Source organism: Ictidomys tridecemlineatus, chromosome 3 (assembly GCF_052094955.1).
Source record: "Ictidomys tridecemlineatus isolate mIctTri1 chromosome 3, mIctTri1.hap1, whole genome shotgun sequence".
NCBI classification, from domain to species: Eukaryota; Metazoa; Chordata; class Mammalia; order Rodentia; family Sciuridae; genus Ictidomys; species Ictidomys tridecemlineatus.
The window spans coordinates 3240465-3253196 of NC_135479.1; the positions used below are offsets into that span (position 1 = coordinate 3240465).

Genomic DNA, 12732 nt, shown 5'->3' on the forward strand with positions numbered 1-12732 from the left:
TCCCACCCCCTCAAGAGTGTTTCCACTTCCACTGGGCTGCTGGCCTTATCAGGTCAGACAGTGCGTGGTGCTGTTGCCACCCCACTAGGCAGAGGGGGATGAAGGGCACTGTGAGGGGTTTTCAGCAGCCAATCCCAGAGCAGACCTTGGTCAGGTGGTTACTGGAAATCGAAACCAGACTTGGTTTTCTGAAGCATTTCCTGGGACCAGTCTGGTCTGCTCTGCCCTAGGAGGATTGGGGGCCAAGGACCCATTTGCAGAAGGCTCAGCAACTGCAGGAAGGGGAACAGCACAGCCTTCAGTCGCTGCCTCAACAGGTAAGCTCCCGCTCTTGCTCTCAGGCCAGGGCTTTCCTCTCTCTACACTGAGCCATCAAGAGATGGTGAAGCTTCCCACTGGCATCTGGGCCTGGAGCTGGGGGACTGGTGCTCCCAAGCCCAGGACCCATCTTTCCTGCTCCCAGACCTGCAGGGCCTCTTTGTACAGTTGGGTAGGTTGTTCCCTGCACAAGGACACCTGCTGCGAGGGCAAGAATTCGGCCCTCAGCCTCTGTGCATTCTGCACCTTCCTGAAAGAAGGGTGACTTTCCTTCATTTGTATGAAGGACCAAAAGACCATATGAGCCAGCACAGGCGGCCTTGTCCCAATTCTCCAGGCAAACACAGCGCTGCCACCCAGAGTCAGCCACGTTCACATGCCATACACCATCTCTGGGTGCATGCATCTCTGTTCCCAAGGCCCCCAATTCTTGTCCCATGTGAACAAGTAAAGAGGGAGACCAGCCACCTCCATGCACTTGGGCTAGAGGTTTCCAGAGCACAGTGCTAAGACTGGGGTGGTGCCAGGTCAGGGAGGTGGGTGCCCCATCCTTCAGGCCCTACAGAGACCCCTGTGGAAGAGAGGGGCACCACAGACCCTGCCTGAGGCTTGCCAGCCATGTGACCTGGAGCCAGCCGAGCTCGCCAGGCTTTGGCTCATCCGACTGTACAGGGGACGGGGAGGGATTGTGCAGGCACTTCCAGCGTCCTGGGAGGGGGTGGAGTGGTGTTGGTGGGGGCACACCCTGCAGAGGGCAAACTCCTCACTTGCCAGTGGGCCTGGGGCCCCCCAGCTTGTTCATGCAGGTTCCAGTATAGAGGGGTGCACCTCCTGGGGATGTCACTACTGCCACCCACCAGGCCCCCACTCTCAGCAGCCGAGAACCAGGCCCAGCCTCAAGGTTCCCAGCCCAGAGCCAGCACCTTGCTGGAGGGACTGTGGAGAGTAGACTGGGTGGCACAGGGCTGTCATCTGGCTCTGTTCCTACCTGTGCATCAAGTACAGCGGCCAGGCGTAGTGGTGCTTGCCTGTGATCCCGGCTGCTCTAGAGGCCAGCCTCAGCAACATAGTGACGTCCTCCACAACTCAGTGAGACCCGTCTCAAAATCTGAAAAATTTTAAGAATTGCTGGGGATGTAGCTCAGTGGTGAAGTGCACCAGGATTAAATGCCCAATACCTAAAATAAATAAAATAAAAGGAGAATTACATACAGCACAGAGCTCTAGCCCAAAAGCTGAAGGCCTGAGACCTCCCATGCCCAGCCTGGCCCTTGGCCTCGATGGCCCCAGTCTCTGAGCCTCAGCACCTTGAGTCTCAGTCATGACCCCACTCCCACCTGGCTGCTCGTGAGCTGGGCCTCCGCCGGAGCCCTGCTCTCCACGTCCCCAGTCCCCACACCTCTCTCGGCCATCAGTCTCTGTCACTCTGGGCCTGGTCCTGCGGCCTCCTCCTAATCAGTTCCCTGTCCCCACTCGGTCCTCTCCCTCCCACTCTCCACCTTTGCCGCCAACCTCTGGCACACCCCACAGGGGTCTGCTGCCTGTAGATAAGCCCCCGCCCTACCCGGGTCCCCACACCCTCCACCTCACCTCCACTGCCCGCAGACACCCCAGCCCACCCTCTTCCTCCAACACAGCCTCACTCACCCGTCAAGGCCCGGCCTGCAGACCAGGTGAGCGCCCCGCTCAGGGTGCATCACACCTGCCATAGGGCTTTCAGGAGAGGGCTGCCTGCCACCCTGGGCCCCCAGGTTGGAAGAAGGTGGTGGAAGAAACAGCCCTGGTCTCACTCTGCCACTTCCCTCCACCGCAGGGCCATGGCTCTCCCTTGCCTCCTCTGGGTGTGGCTGCTGGTCCCCGGGATTCAAGGTGAGTTGAGCCACTGGAAAACCCCAAAGCAAAGCCTGCGTGCGGGGCTGCTGGGCCCTTGCTCTGTGGATCAAGCCCCTCCTTAGGGAGGTGTCCTGCTGGTGCCTGGTCCCAGGGATTAATGGGGGTCTCTCTCCTGCATGGAGGAGCCCTGGTCACCCCCAGTGATGTGGCTTGTAGATTCTGGGGAAACTGGGGCTCCCTTGGGCCCAGATGAGATGCAGGTGATTGAAATACTGAGGAATACCCCCCCCCCCGGGAGCCAGCAGAGCCAAGCAGGGTTGCCAATCAACCAGCAGCCACTGGGGCTGTGCTGAGGCCAAGGCCTGAGGATGCAGGGCAGGTTTCACAGGGCCCTGGACGCTCTTCCCTGTGTGGTAGTTAAAGCTTCGTCCCGGAGTTTCATAAACGGACTTCCAGACCACTCACATATAACGAGTCAAGCCTTTATTGAAGCACACCGCTGGTGACTGACCAGAACATAAATCTTTCCCCTGATCAGCCCCGAACAATGGCAAGGGCGCTCCTTACGAGCCTGAAAACCACAAAAGGAACATCTGTGGGTCCAGCCAATGCAAACCAGCCAGGTTACAGAAGCCGGAGAGTGCAGTCAGGCGGAGGGACACTTAGCAATCAGGTAGCCCAGTCACCCCAGTTACAGAAACAGAGCCCGAAACAGTGCCCCATTAGGTAGTTCCGTGTTCTTAAAGGTTTCTATAGCAAAAGGACGAGAACAACTTGCCCTGGCCATGACCCTTCTAGTTGGCATGGGTGTTTTACAGAATGGAGTCACAGAACAAGATGGACTCACTTTGGCTTCACTGTCACACCTGCACTCTTGACTTTGTGGGTCTTGCAGTCCCTGTCCTGTCCTGGTGGCCCCGCACAGACCTGACACGCCCCCTGATCACTGCCCTTCAGTGTGGGTGACCCCAGTTCAGGCACCCAGCTCCTGCTAGACTGTCGGCACCAGCAGGGTCGAGGGGTGCCCGTGGGCTGAGCCTCGGGAGGACGAGTGAGGGGCAGGAGCCCAGTTTCCTCTCTGGGCTTGAAGTATTGACGGAATTTTCTAACTTTACAATGGTATAAAGGCTATATGAATCTAGTAGAAACCATACTTTGAATCTTTTTTAAAATATGGTTTTAGGCATATTTTAACGATATGCACGCTCGTATACACACACAAGTGTACACCCATATGTAAATGGACGTCCCCCAAATTATTTTGTGTGGCTTACAACAAAGTACTTACATACAATAAAATTAAGTAAACCGACAATTCAGGCCACCAGGAAGAGGAACATGCTAATTAGTGGGGCCAATGCCTGATTGACAACCAGCTGTGAACACAAGAAAGGAGAAATGGCCACCCTTTTTATGTCATTTTAGCAAGTTTTGTGAAGGCAATGATGTTTTCCTGGCCATATTTTTAATTCTAATGGTACTCACCATTGGAATTTAAAATTCTTGATACTTATTTTCAAATGAAATAATTAAATTTTTTAAAGTATTTGCAAAAGGACTGCTGCCGAAGAGCATAGAGAGTACCTGAGGTAGCTCCTCTGTAAACCCCAAAGTCGGCTTGTACATCAGAGTCAGCTGCAGGCAGTTCTCCTCAGGCTGGATGCCCCAGGATCCGGCAGAAGACTGGAATTCTGTCACTTCTCCTAGGAGAAGGCAGTTTTCCTTCCCTGCTTCTGGCGTCACAAGTGACCCAGAGCCCACCCACTGTGTGTTCTTCTGGAGACACTGAACAGCCCACAGTGCAAAATGATGCTCAGCACAAACGTGCCACTAACACGCAAGCCGTAGGTTTTACCCTTCATTCTCCCAGTTCTAAAGGCGCTGGACCCACCAGTTTTTGGCTTTTTAATTTTTTTAGTTATAGTTGGACACAATACCTTTATTTTTATTTACTTATTTTATGAGGTGCTGAGGATGGAACCCGGTGCTTCATATGTGCTAGGCGAGGGTTCTACTGCTGAGCCCCAGCGCAGCCCCTGGACCCACTGGTTTTCTAGAAGCAGATCAATGACTTGGAAGAGTTACGGAAGGAGTTGCCTTAGTGTACTTTCTTATGCACCTTGTACTATCCGAGCCTCCAAAGGAGAACGTAAATCCATGGCCCCATGTGCTACATCCTGGGAGTCTATGCTCAGACTATGGAAAGCATTAAACTCTGACTTTATTTTTTATCCACTGCATGCTTTTTAATTTTCTTCTTGTGTGTTATATGTTTATAACAATAAGTAATGTACCCATGCAGTGGTACTTTTTTTTGGTGGTGGTGGTGCTGGAGGTTGAACCCAGGGTCTTATGCATGCAAGACAAGCCCTCGACCAACTGAGCTGTATCCCCAGCCCCATTTTTTAATGTGTGCATAAATATACTGAAGCTATATGCTTATTCTACTGATAGCAGTACATGATCTGAAAGCTTGAAGACTGTAGCTCTAAATAATTCTTTATTTTTCATTAAATAAACAAACATGCAAATCACTTTATCCAGCCATTAAATAAAACAATTCCTGTTGGATTTCTCTTCCAAAAGGCACAGTGAATTCCAAAGAAAGTTTTTCCTCCTTCTGCCTTTTATCCATGAAGTTCATCATTTGGGAGGAAAAGATGTCAAGTTACTCAAAACCTGTGCTGGGTATTAAAAGTCCTGGGTTAAAGTTCCTTTTTCATTGGCATTCTGTGTAATATTGAACAGTCTTATCTAATTTGTCCCTGCCTCATTTCTCTTAGCGGCAAAATAGAGATAATAACACTTAGCATTGAACTCAGAACAGTGCAACTTGGGTAAAGATCACATTTTTCCTTTTGTCAACTAAATGCAGAGGATCATTAATATAACCTTTAATACCATCACTATAAAATACTCTGACTTTGTATACTTTTCCCTTTAAAATGACTTTCCTTTACAAAAATAACATATCACATTTCTAAATACCCCTTTGTTTTCTAAACCTCATAAACTCAAGTTTTTTTCTGTTTCTCTTCACACTCTTATATCAGTACATACACTCATACTCATTTGATAGCTTTATAAATGAGAGAAAGCCTGAAAGATGGCATCCAGGAAAAAAGAAGGACTTGAAATCACTTCTTATTCAGGTTGTTTATAAGTTTTAAAGCTATGCATTAGGCGATAAAATCACATTGCTTATTTAATCCTTAAAATGTTTGTCAAAGAATCACACGCAGACTCTCAAATCAGAGGAACCTCAGGAAAACATCGATGGCCTCGCACAATGCCTGCCACATGGGAGAAGCTGAATGAACTTTTAATGAAGGGAATCTGGGAAAAGCTTCTTACTCTAATCTTAAAAACGAAACTCAACGTTGATCTTCACAGACTACGTAACTTGCTTAAGGTCGCTCAACTAGTGAAAGAGTTAAGTCTAGGATGTATTCCTCCTAATTTCCAGCTCTAGCTTTCCCCCAGACATCTGTTGACCTGTTTATTTCAAACTTAAATACAATCTGCCAAAGGTGCATCACAGACTTAAAAAAAAAAAAAAATTGAGACCAGCTCTCGGGTTCACCATCTCCACGTCACTGAACACACGACATTCACATATGATGGGAAATATGTAAGACAAAAGTCATGTCTACATACAGACACTATAAAAACACAAGTCTTGCACATTTTGAATCTAAAGGCCTACTTTTAAGGCAAGGGGTCAGTAAGCCGTCTTCCATGAGTTACTCTACCTTAGAGCACAGTGGCCTGTCCACCAGCTAAAGCAGGTTGGCCATTGTTTTAGTCACCTTTTTCACTACTGTGACGAAAGGATCTGACCAGAACAACTGTAAGGAGGAAACGTTTATGTGAGGGCTCACGGTTCAGAGGCCTTAGTCCACAGAAGGCCGTTCCACTCCTGGGGGCTGAGGGTAGGCTGTGCCTCATGGCGGGAGAGTGTGGCAGAGGGCAGTGGCTCACCCCAGGAAGCAGAGAGAGCCAGGCTTTGAACCTTGACTTCTGATTCTTTCCTGGACTGGAAACACCTGGTCTATGCTCTCTTTCGATATTGCGTGGCGACCAGAGCTGCTGTTCCTGCTCCAGCTCAGACCCAGGGCCTGGAGGCTGGGGGCTGGCCGGCTGACTGCACCTGGATGTGCTGCTGAGCTGGGGTGTGCTGGAGCTGAGCTGGACCCAGCCCCCCTTCAACTTTCCAAAATTCCCATGACAGTGGGTTCCCCAGGACCCCACGGTGAGTCACAGGGCCTTGGTCCTGCCTGAGTGTCCAGGCTCCCTGGCCTGCTGCCCCACAGGCGGGCTCCTTCTCTTCCCGTCCTTCCCTGGGGTCTCACCACCTCTGCGCTGAGGTGCTAGAGCACAGGGCTCCTGGGGTCCCTTTTCTGGGGAGGCAAGAGCTCAGGCTTGAAGACAAGGAAAGGAAACTTAACCTCTGCTGCTCCATGTGGCCGTTCCCTGCTCCCAGTGGACCCTCCCCCCGGCTGGGCAGCGAGGGAGGGTGTGCCATGGGGGCCAGGTCTCCTCCCAGCTGACCGTGGCTTTCCCCGCAGGTGTGAAGGATGGGGACATGCGGCTGGCCGACGGGGCCGCGGCCAACGAGGGCCGCGTGGAGATCTTCCACGGAGGGCAGTGGGGCACGGTGTGCGACAACCTCTGGGACCTGACTGACGCCAGCGTGGTCTGCCGGGCCCTGGGGTTCGAGAACGCCACGGAGGCCCTGCGTGGAGCCGCCTTCGGGCCAGGTGGGGCCTGTTCTGTCCCCCAAAGCTGAGGAGAGTAAGAAGCCCCCAAGATGGGGCTGCCGGGCTGCAGGGACGGGCAGACTCTTCCTACTAGTGCAGACCCTCAGTGGCCCCAAGCCCTGCAGAAGGCCCAAGGGGCGGTTCCTTCAGGCCGCGGTGACAGAGGTGCTGGGCGAGTGGTCAGGAGCCTCGCTGTGTGCCCTCTCCAGCCCACAAGCTCTGCTCCCGGGAATCTGCTCCCTGGGACCACCCAGGGGTTTCCAGTGTCTGAGGCAGCCCTGGCCTGTTGGCAAGGCCTCCCCAGCCAGCCTCGTCCTCCCTGCTGTGCTGCAGGAACGGGCCCTGTCATGCTGGACGAGGTCGAGTGCACAGGCTCAGAGCCCTCCCTGGCCGAGTGCAGGTCCCTGGGCTGGCTGAAGAGCAACTGCAGGCACAAGCAGGACGCCAGCGTGGTCTGCTCCAACGGTGAGTGGCCCCAGTGCCCCGGCGTCACGCATCGGGGTCCCGAGGGACCAGGAGCGGGGACTGTGCTCACATCTCCGCCCCCACACAACCTTCAGAGCTGGGGTGTTGTCTGCCCACTCTCCACGAGAGGCCGGAAGTCTGCAGAGCCCACTCCCTCCCAGGAGGAGTCCCTTCAGAAGTACCTCAGTCACCCGACTGCCCAGGGCCAGGCGAGCAGCCCCGCCCAGTGCCCGTGAGGCTGGTCCCCCCCAACAGCAGGGTTGCGCTGTGGAACCCAGCGCACGGCTCTCCTGGCCCAGGCCACAGAGCACAGGCAGGGGTGGAGACCTCCCGACGGGGGAGGCCAGGGTGCCCCCGGCCCTGCCCAGGCCCCGACTCCTTCCCCGCTCGAAGCCAGACGCCTGGGGGTTGCCCCTCCCTCTCCACTAGGGCAGCTCTTCCTGGGCTGGCCCACACGGGGCCTGGGTGCTCTCCACCCTGAGCTGGGTCCCCAAGACATGGGTGTCAGATCCCACCTGTGGGGACAAGCTGGGGACCAAGGCTGGCTGGGCGGGGGCTCACACTGAGGACGACACTGGAGGCGTAACTGGGCCACGAGGGCTGGGAGTCAGGGGAGAGCGGGGGCTGCCCCACCTGGTCTAAACGCTGGCCTCCACTCGGAGCTCCCATGGCAGAGAGGACCTGTTCTAACCCGGAGCAGGCTTTGGGAGGGCAGAAGAGGGGCTGCCCAGGACCCCTGAGGTCTGACCTAGGTTTGCCCCAGGCCTAGCTCCTCAAGCCACCCAAGCAGGGCCCAGAGTGGGGCAGAGGCCACCTGCAGGCCCAGAGGGTCGGCAGGGTCCCGCCTGACCCAGGGCAGCTGCCCGCTCCCGGCAGGCTCGGCATGAACCCAGGCCTCTTCCTGGAGCCTTTCCGGCAGGTCCCCGGGCAGCAGCACCTTCAGCAGGCCACAGAACTGACTCCTGGGGTGGGCTGGGCCGGGGTCACAGAGCCACTGAGCCCCCCCCCGCCCTCTAGAAACCAGGAGCACCCACACGCTGGACCTCTCGGAGGAGCTCTCCTTCGCGCTCGGCCAGGTCTTCGACAACCAGAGGGACTGTGACCTCTTCATCCACGTGGTGGCACAGGGGCCCGAGGAGCTGGACCTCTGTGCCCACACACTGATCCTGACCGCCAACCCCGAGGCGCAGGCCCTGTCGGGGGCGCCGGGCAGCAACCTCACCATGAGCGTGGACTCCGAGTGCATGCCCGTGGTCAGGGACTTTATCAGGTGAGTCGCCACGTCCTCGGGGACTGCAGCGGTGCCCTGGGCTGGGTCCCTCTTTCAGAGACCCTTGGGGGTGAGGGCGACAGCACCAGCGCAGCGGGACTGTTGTGACCCACTGTGCACACAAGCAACTCACACCCTCACACAAGCATTTGCACAATTGTGCGCATGCACACGCCCGTGCTCCCGCAGATCCACGTTCACAAATTCTCACACGCACTTGCTGCAGGCACGCTTGTGTCCTCAGACAGGGACAGACTCACGCATCTGAGCCTCTGCGCACACGGCCCAGGCCCCCTCACTCGTGCTCACCCACACTCTCACTTGCACACTCGACTGGGCCCAGGCGTTGTCCCCCGTGCTCACACCCGCATACACATAAGTACATCCATTTTCCTGACGCACATGTGAACATCTCCCTGAATCTCCACATGCCACAGACGACGTCTCTGAGTGATCTGTGGATGGATCAGGAATTTTACTTGGGCAGCGGAGCCCAGCTTGTTGTGGGGTGGGCGGGCGGGCAGGTGCAGGAGGAGCTGGGAAGGGGTGCTGGGCATGCCCCCTGGTCAGGAGAAATCTCCCACAGAGGCATGAAAAAGCCAAAATGGCTCGGACTTCCGATGAGACGCAGCAGTGGCTACACAGGGCGAATGTGCCTCTCAGCAGGCGCAGGCTCAGTTACCCTTGGGCTCAGCCAGGGCTCAGCTCCCTTTCACAGACGGGGAAAGGGAGAGTGGGGGCCCGCATCACGGCAGAGGCCAGGCCCTGCTCCTGAGCCCCAGGCCTCCCGGCCAGCCTGGGTGTACAGCTCGACCGCCCGCTGCCTCCTGGGGTTTGGAAAGCAGCCATGTTTTAAACACTGCGTCTGTTAAAATTCATTCTCTCATTCTATAACCCAAAGCTTTCTATGACAGAAAATGGCATTTAAGTGTGAGCGATACTGGCGGTTAGAAACAGACTAACGAGTTTCCTTCCAGCCTCGTATAAAACTCGGTGAGTGCTCTGTGCCACCGGAATGCCGGGCTCCGTTTCTACAGCGTGACAGAGAAGGGGGCAGGCGCCCATCCCGGCCTTCCTGGCCAGCCAGCGCCACTGCCCTGGGTCGGAGGTCAGCGACCCCAGGCCTCCCCTGGCCTCCCCGCCTCTGTCTCTCCCTCTCTTCCCCAGGCAGGCAGGGAAGCTGCAGGGAGCCCCAAGACCTCCGCAGGCCACCCATTCTCCTTCCCTCTGCCCCTCACTCCCAAGGCCACCGTGGACCAAGAGGGGAGTCCTGGCGCTTAGCCAGCCCTCTGCCCGTCTCCCTGGGTCTCTGGGGCCACTGGTTCTCCTTGGCCTCGGGCCTTTTTCCTCCCTCACAATGAGCTCTCTTCCCCGAGAGAGACCAGCAGGACCGGCACACCCACCTGATCCCTGTCTCTGCCTCCCCCTGGCGATGGGGCACCCTGAGAGGTGCCAACCTGAGGCTGGGCCCTGGACGGGGTAGGTGGTCTGAGGCCTGAAAAACCCAAAGTGGCCCTGACCTCCGCCTGGAGAACCTGGCCTGGGGGCCAGCCGGCTGGAGCCTCTGCGCCTCTGTGGATGCAGTAGGGACTCAGCCGCCCAGGGACCATTCTGGCACAGGATGACATTTAAAAGCTAGTGACAGCTGGGTGCAGTGGCGCATGCCTGTAATCCCATCTACCCAGGAGTCTGAGGCAGGAGGATCACAAATTCAAGGTCAGCCTCAGCCTCAGCAATTTAGCAAGACCAAAAAAAAAAGAAAAAAGCCAGTAACAAGCCCTTCTCTGGTGGCCTTCCTAACTTGTCTGTGCATCTGAGCGGCCACCAACAGCCTGCCGCCTGGCACCCTCCCCATGAGAGGCCTGCCTGCTTCAGGATGGGTCAGTGAATGTCTGTCCTGGGTGGGCTGTGGCCAGAGGAGTCAGCTGCCCAGTTCGGCCTCCAAGTTGGCTGTGACGAGGACAGCAGGGAGTGGGCTGTCTGGGATCACCTCTGAGCACACCGCGCCCACTGCCCTCGTGGGCTCTTGGTCACAGGGAGAGCAGACGGGAAGCCACAGGATGTGAATAGGTGCTGGGCAGAGATGCCCATGAGAACCAGGCAGGGACTGAAGGGTCAGTCGGGGCATGGCTGCAGGACAGGAGGCCAGTGCCCGGGGTGCCTGAGGTCCAGACCCACCACAAAGGTGCCCATGATGACAGCAGCAGAGACAGGGAGGGGGCCTCGTCACCGGGAGGGAGGACGAGGAGTGGGTGTCCCCTCTGCAGTCCCTCGCCCATGGTCTCATACCCTGAAGTGGCTCTCAGCCGGGGTGAGGTTTGGGGCCTGGAGAGTGGGGGAGACAGCGCCCCCTGTCGGGGCCGGTGAGAAGGTGTAAGAGATGGCTGTGTCCCCAGGTACTTCTACTCCCGGAGGATAGAGGTCTCGCTGCAGTCAGTCAAGTGCTTCCACCAGCTGGCCTCGGCCTACGGGGCCCAGCAGCTGCAGGCCTACTGCGGGCGCCTCTTCGCCACACTGCTCCCCCAGGACCCCTCCTTCCGCGCACCCCTAGACCTCTACGCCTATGCACTGGCCACTGGAGATGCGGTGCTGGAGGAACTGTGCGTGCAGTTCCTGGCCTGGAACTTTGAGGCCCTGACGCAAGTGGAGGACTGGCTGAGTGTCCCCACAGCCCTGCTCCAGGTGCTGCTTCCCAGGACTGAGTTAACGGTATCCAGTGAGCTGGCCCTGCTCCAGGCCTTGGACATCTGGAGCAGGGGCACGGGCGCCTCCTACGGGGAGGTGGAGGACCTGGTCCAGCACGTCCGCTTCCCCATGATGCTGCCCGAGGACCTCTTTGAGCTGCAGTTCAACCTGTCCCTGTACCGGGCTCACGAGGCCCTGTTCCAGAAGAAGATCATGCAGGCCCTGGAGTTCCACACGGTGCCCTTGCCGCTGCTGGCCCAGTACCGAGGCCTGAACCTCACTGAGGACACCTACATGCCCCGGATGTACACCTCAGCCACCTGGAGCGCTATGGTGACGAGGGACTCCAGGAACCGTCGGAACCAGGGGCTGCAGTATGGGTACCGGTCACGGTTTGCATATACTCCAGAACCTTATGGCAGCAGATATGGGTCCTACCAGTCCTTCCAGACCCCGCAACACCCCAGCTTCCTCTTCAGGACCAAGCTGGTGTCCTGGACTCTGCTCTACCTCCCCACCATGCAGAGCTGCTGGAACTATGGGCTGTCCTGCTCCTCCGGTGAGCTCCCCGTGCTGGGCCTCACCCAGTCTGGCTACCGGGATCCCACCATCGGCTACGAGAACAAAGCCCTGATCCTCTGCGAAGGGCGCTTTGTGGCGGATGTCACTGACTTTGAGGGCTTAAAGGCTATGATCCCCAGTGCCGCGGCCACCAACAGTTCCAGGAGAGCTTCCGCCTTCCCCTGCACCTCGGGGGCCTTCAGCGGCTTCCGGGTGACAATTCGCCCCTTCTATCTGACCAACACCACCAGCCTGGACTAGACCGCGTGGCCCCGAGACTGGGGGTGAGGCGAGGGCCACACAGGAAGGTGGACATGCCCACACCGAGGGCTCCTTCCTTCACCTCCATCCTCTCTGCAGCCACCTCCAGCAACTGGCCACCAGATGTCCCCCTGCCTCCACCATTCTCTGAGCTTATAGAAATTGCTGGAAGGTTTTGCCATGGATGCTGGGAGCTCCCAGGACGCCCACTGCCTGCGCGCTCCCGGGGGGCAACCAGGCGGGACCGAGGTGGCTGGGGGTTTCCTGTGTAACCTGCTGTTGCTCAGGCCACGCTCACTGCTCTGACGACATTAATCACACTTGGCTTCCCACTCGGCTCACTCCTGCAGGAATGTTGTCGGTTTGTAGCGCGCAGACAGCTGGTGTGAAGGGCTCTGGGGACAGCGAGGAGGCAGAGGCTCTCCCCTCCCAAAGCTCGGCCGGCCGGCAGGGGAGGTGGGCAATAGCGGGTGAACGTCCCAGCGCGTTGGGCCAAGAAGCCGTGTAGGACGGGACCTCAGGGTGCAGGGCCATCACATGCGGGGCTGGGCCCGCCTGGAGCCAGGGGCCCTGTGTGAG

The 12732-nt window shown here is 57.1% G+C and overlaps 1 protein-coding gene across 1 annotated transcript; it reads left to right on the forward strand.

Moving 5' to 3' along the window:
• The first annotated feature begins 52 nt into the window (after window positions 1-52).
• On the forward strand, window positions 53-12494 carry Lgals3bp (galectin 3 binding protein). The gene is made up of 6 exons (XM_005332624.5): window positions 53-317; window positions 2132-2187; window positions 6720-6911; window positions 7245-7376; window positions 8394-8646; window positions 11043-12494. Exons 2-6 carry the CDS (start codon window positions 2136-2138, stop codon window positions 12151-12153), a joined length of 1740 nt encoding a protein of 579 aa, XP_005332681.2. The 5' UTR covers window positions 53-317; window positions 2132-2135; the 3' UTR covers window positions 12154-12494.
• Window positions 12495-12732: the final 238 nt, after the last annotated feature.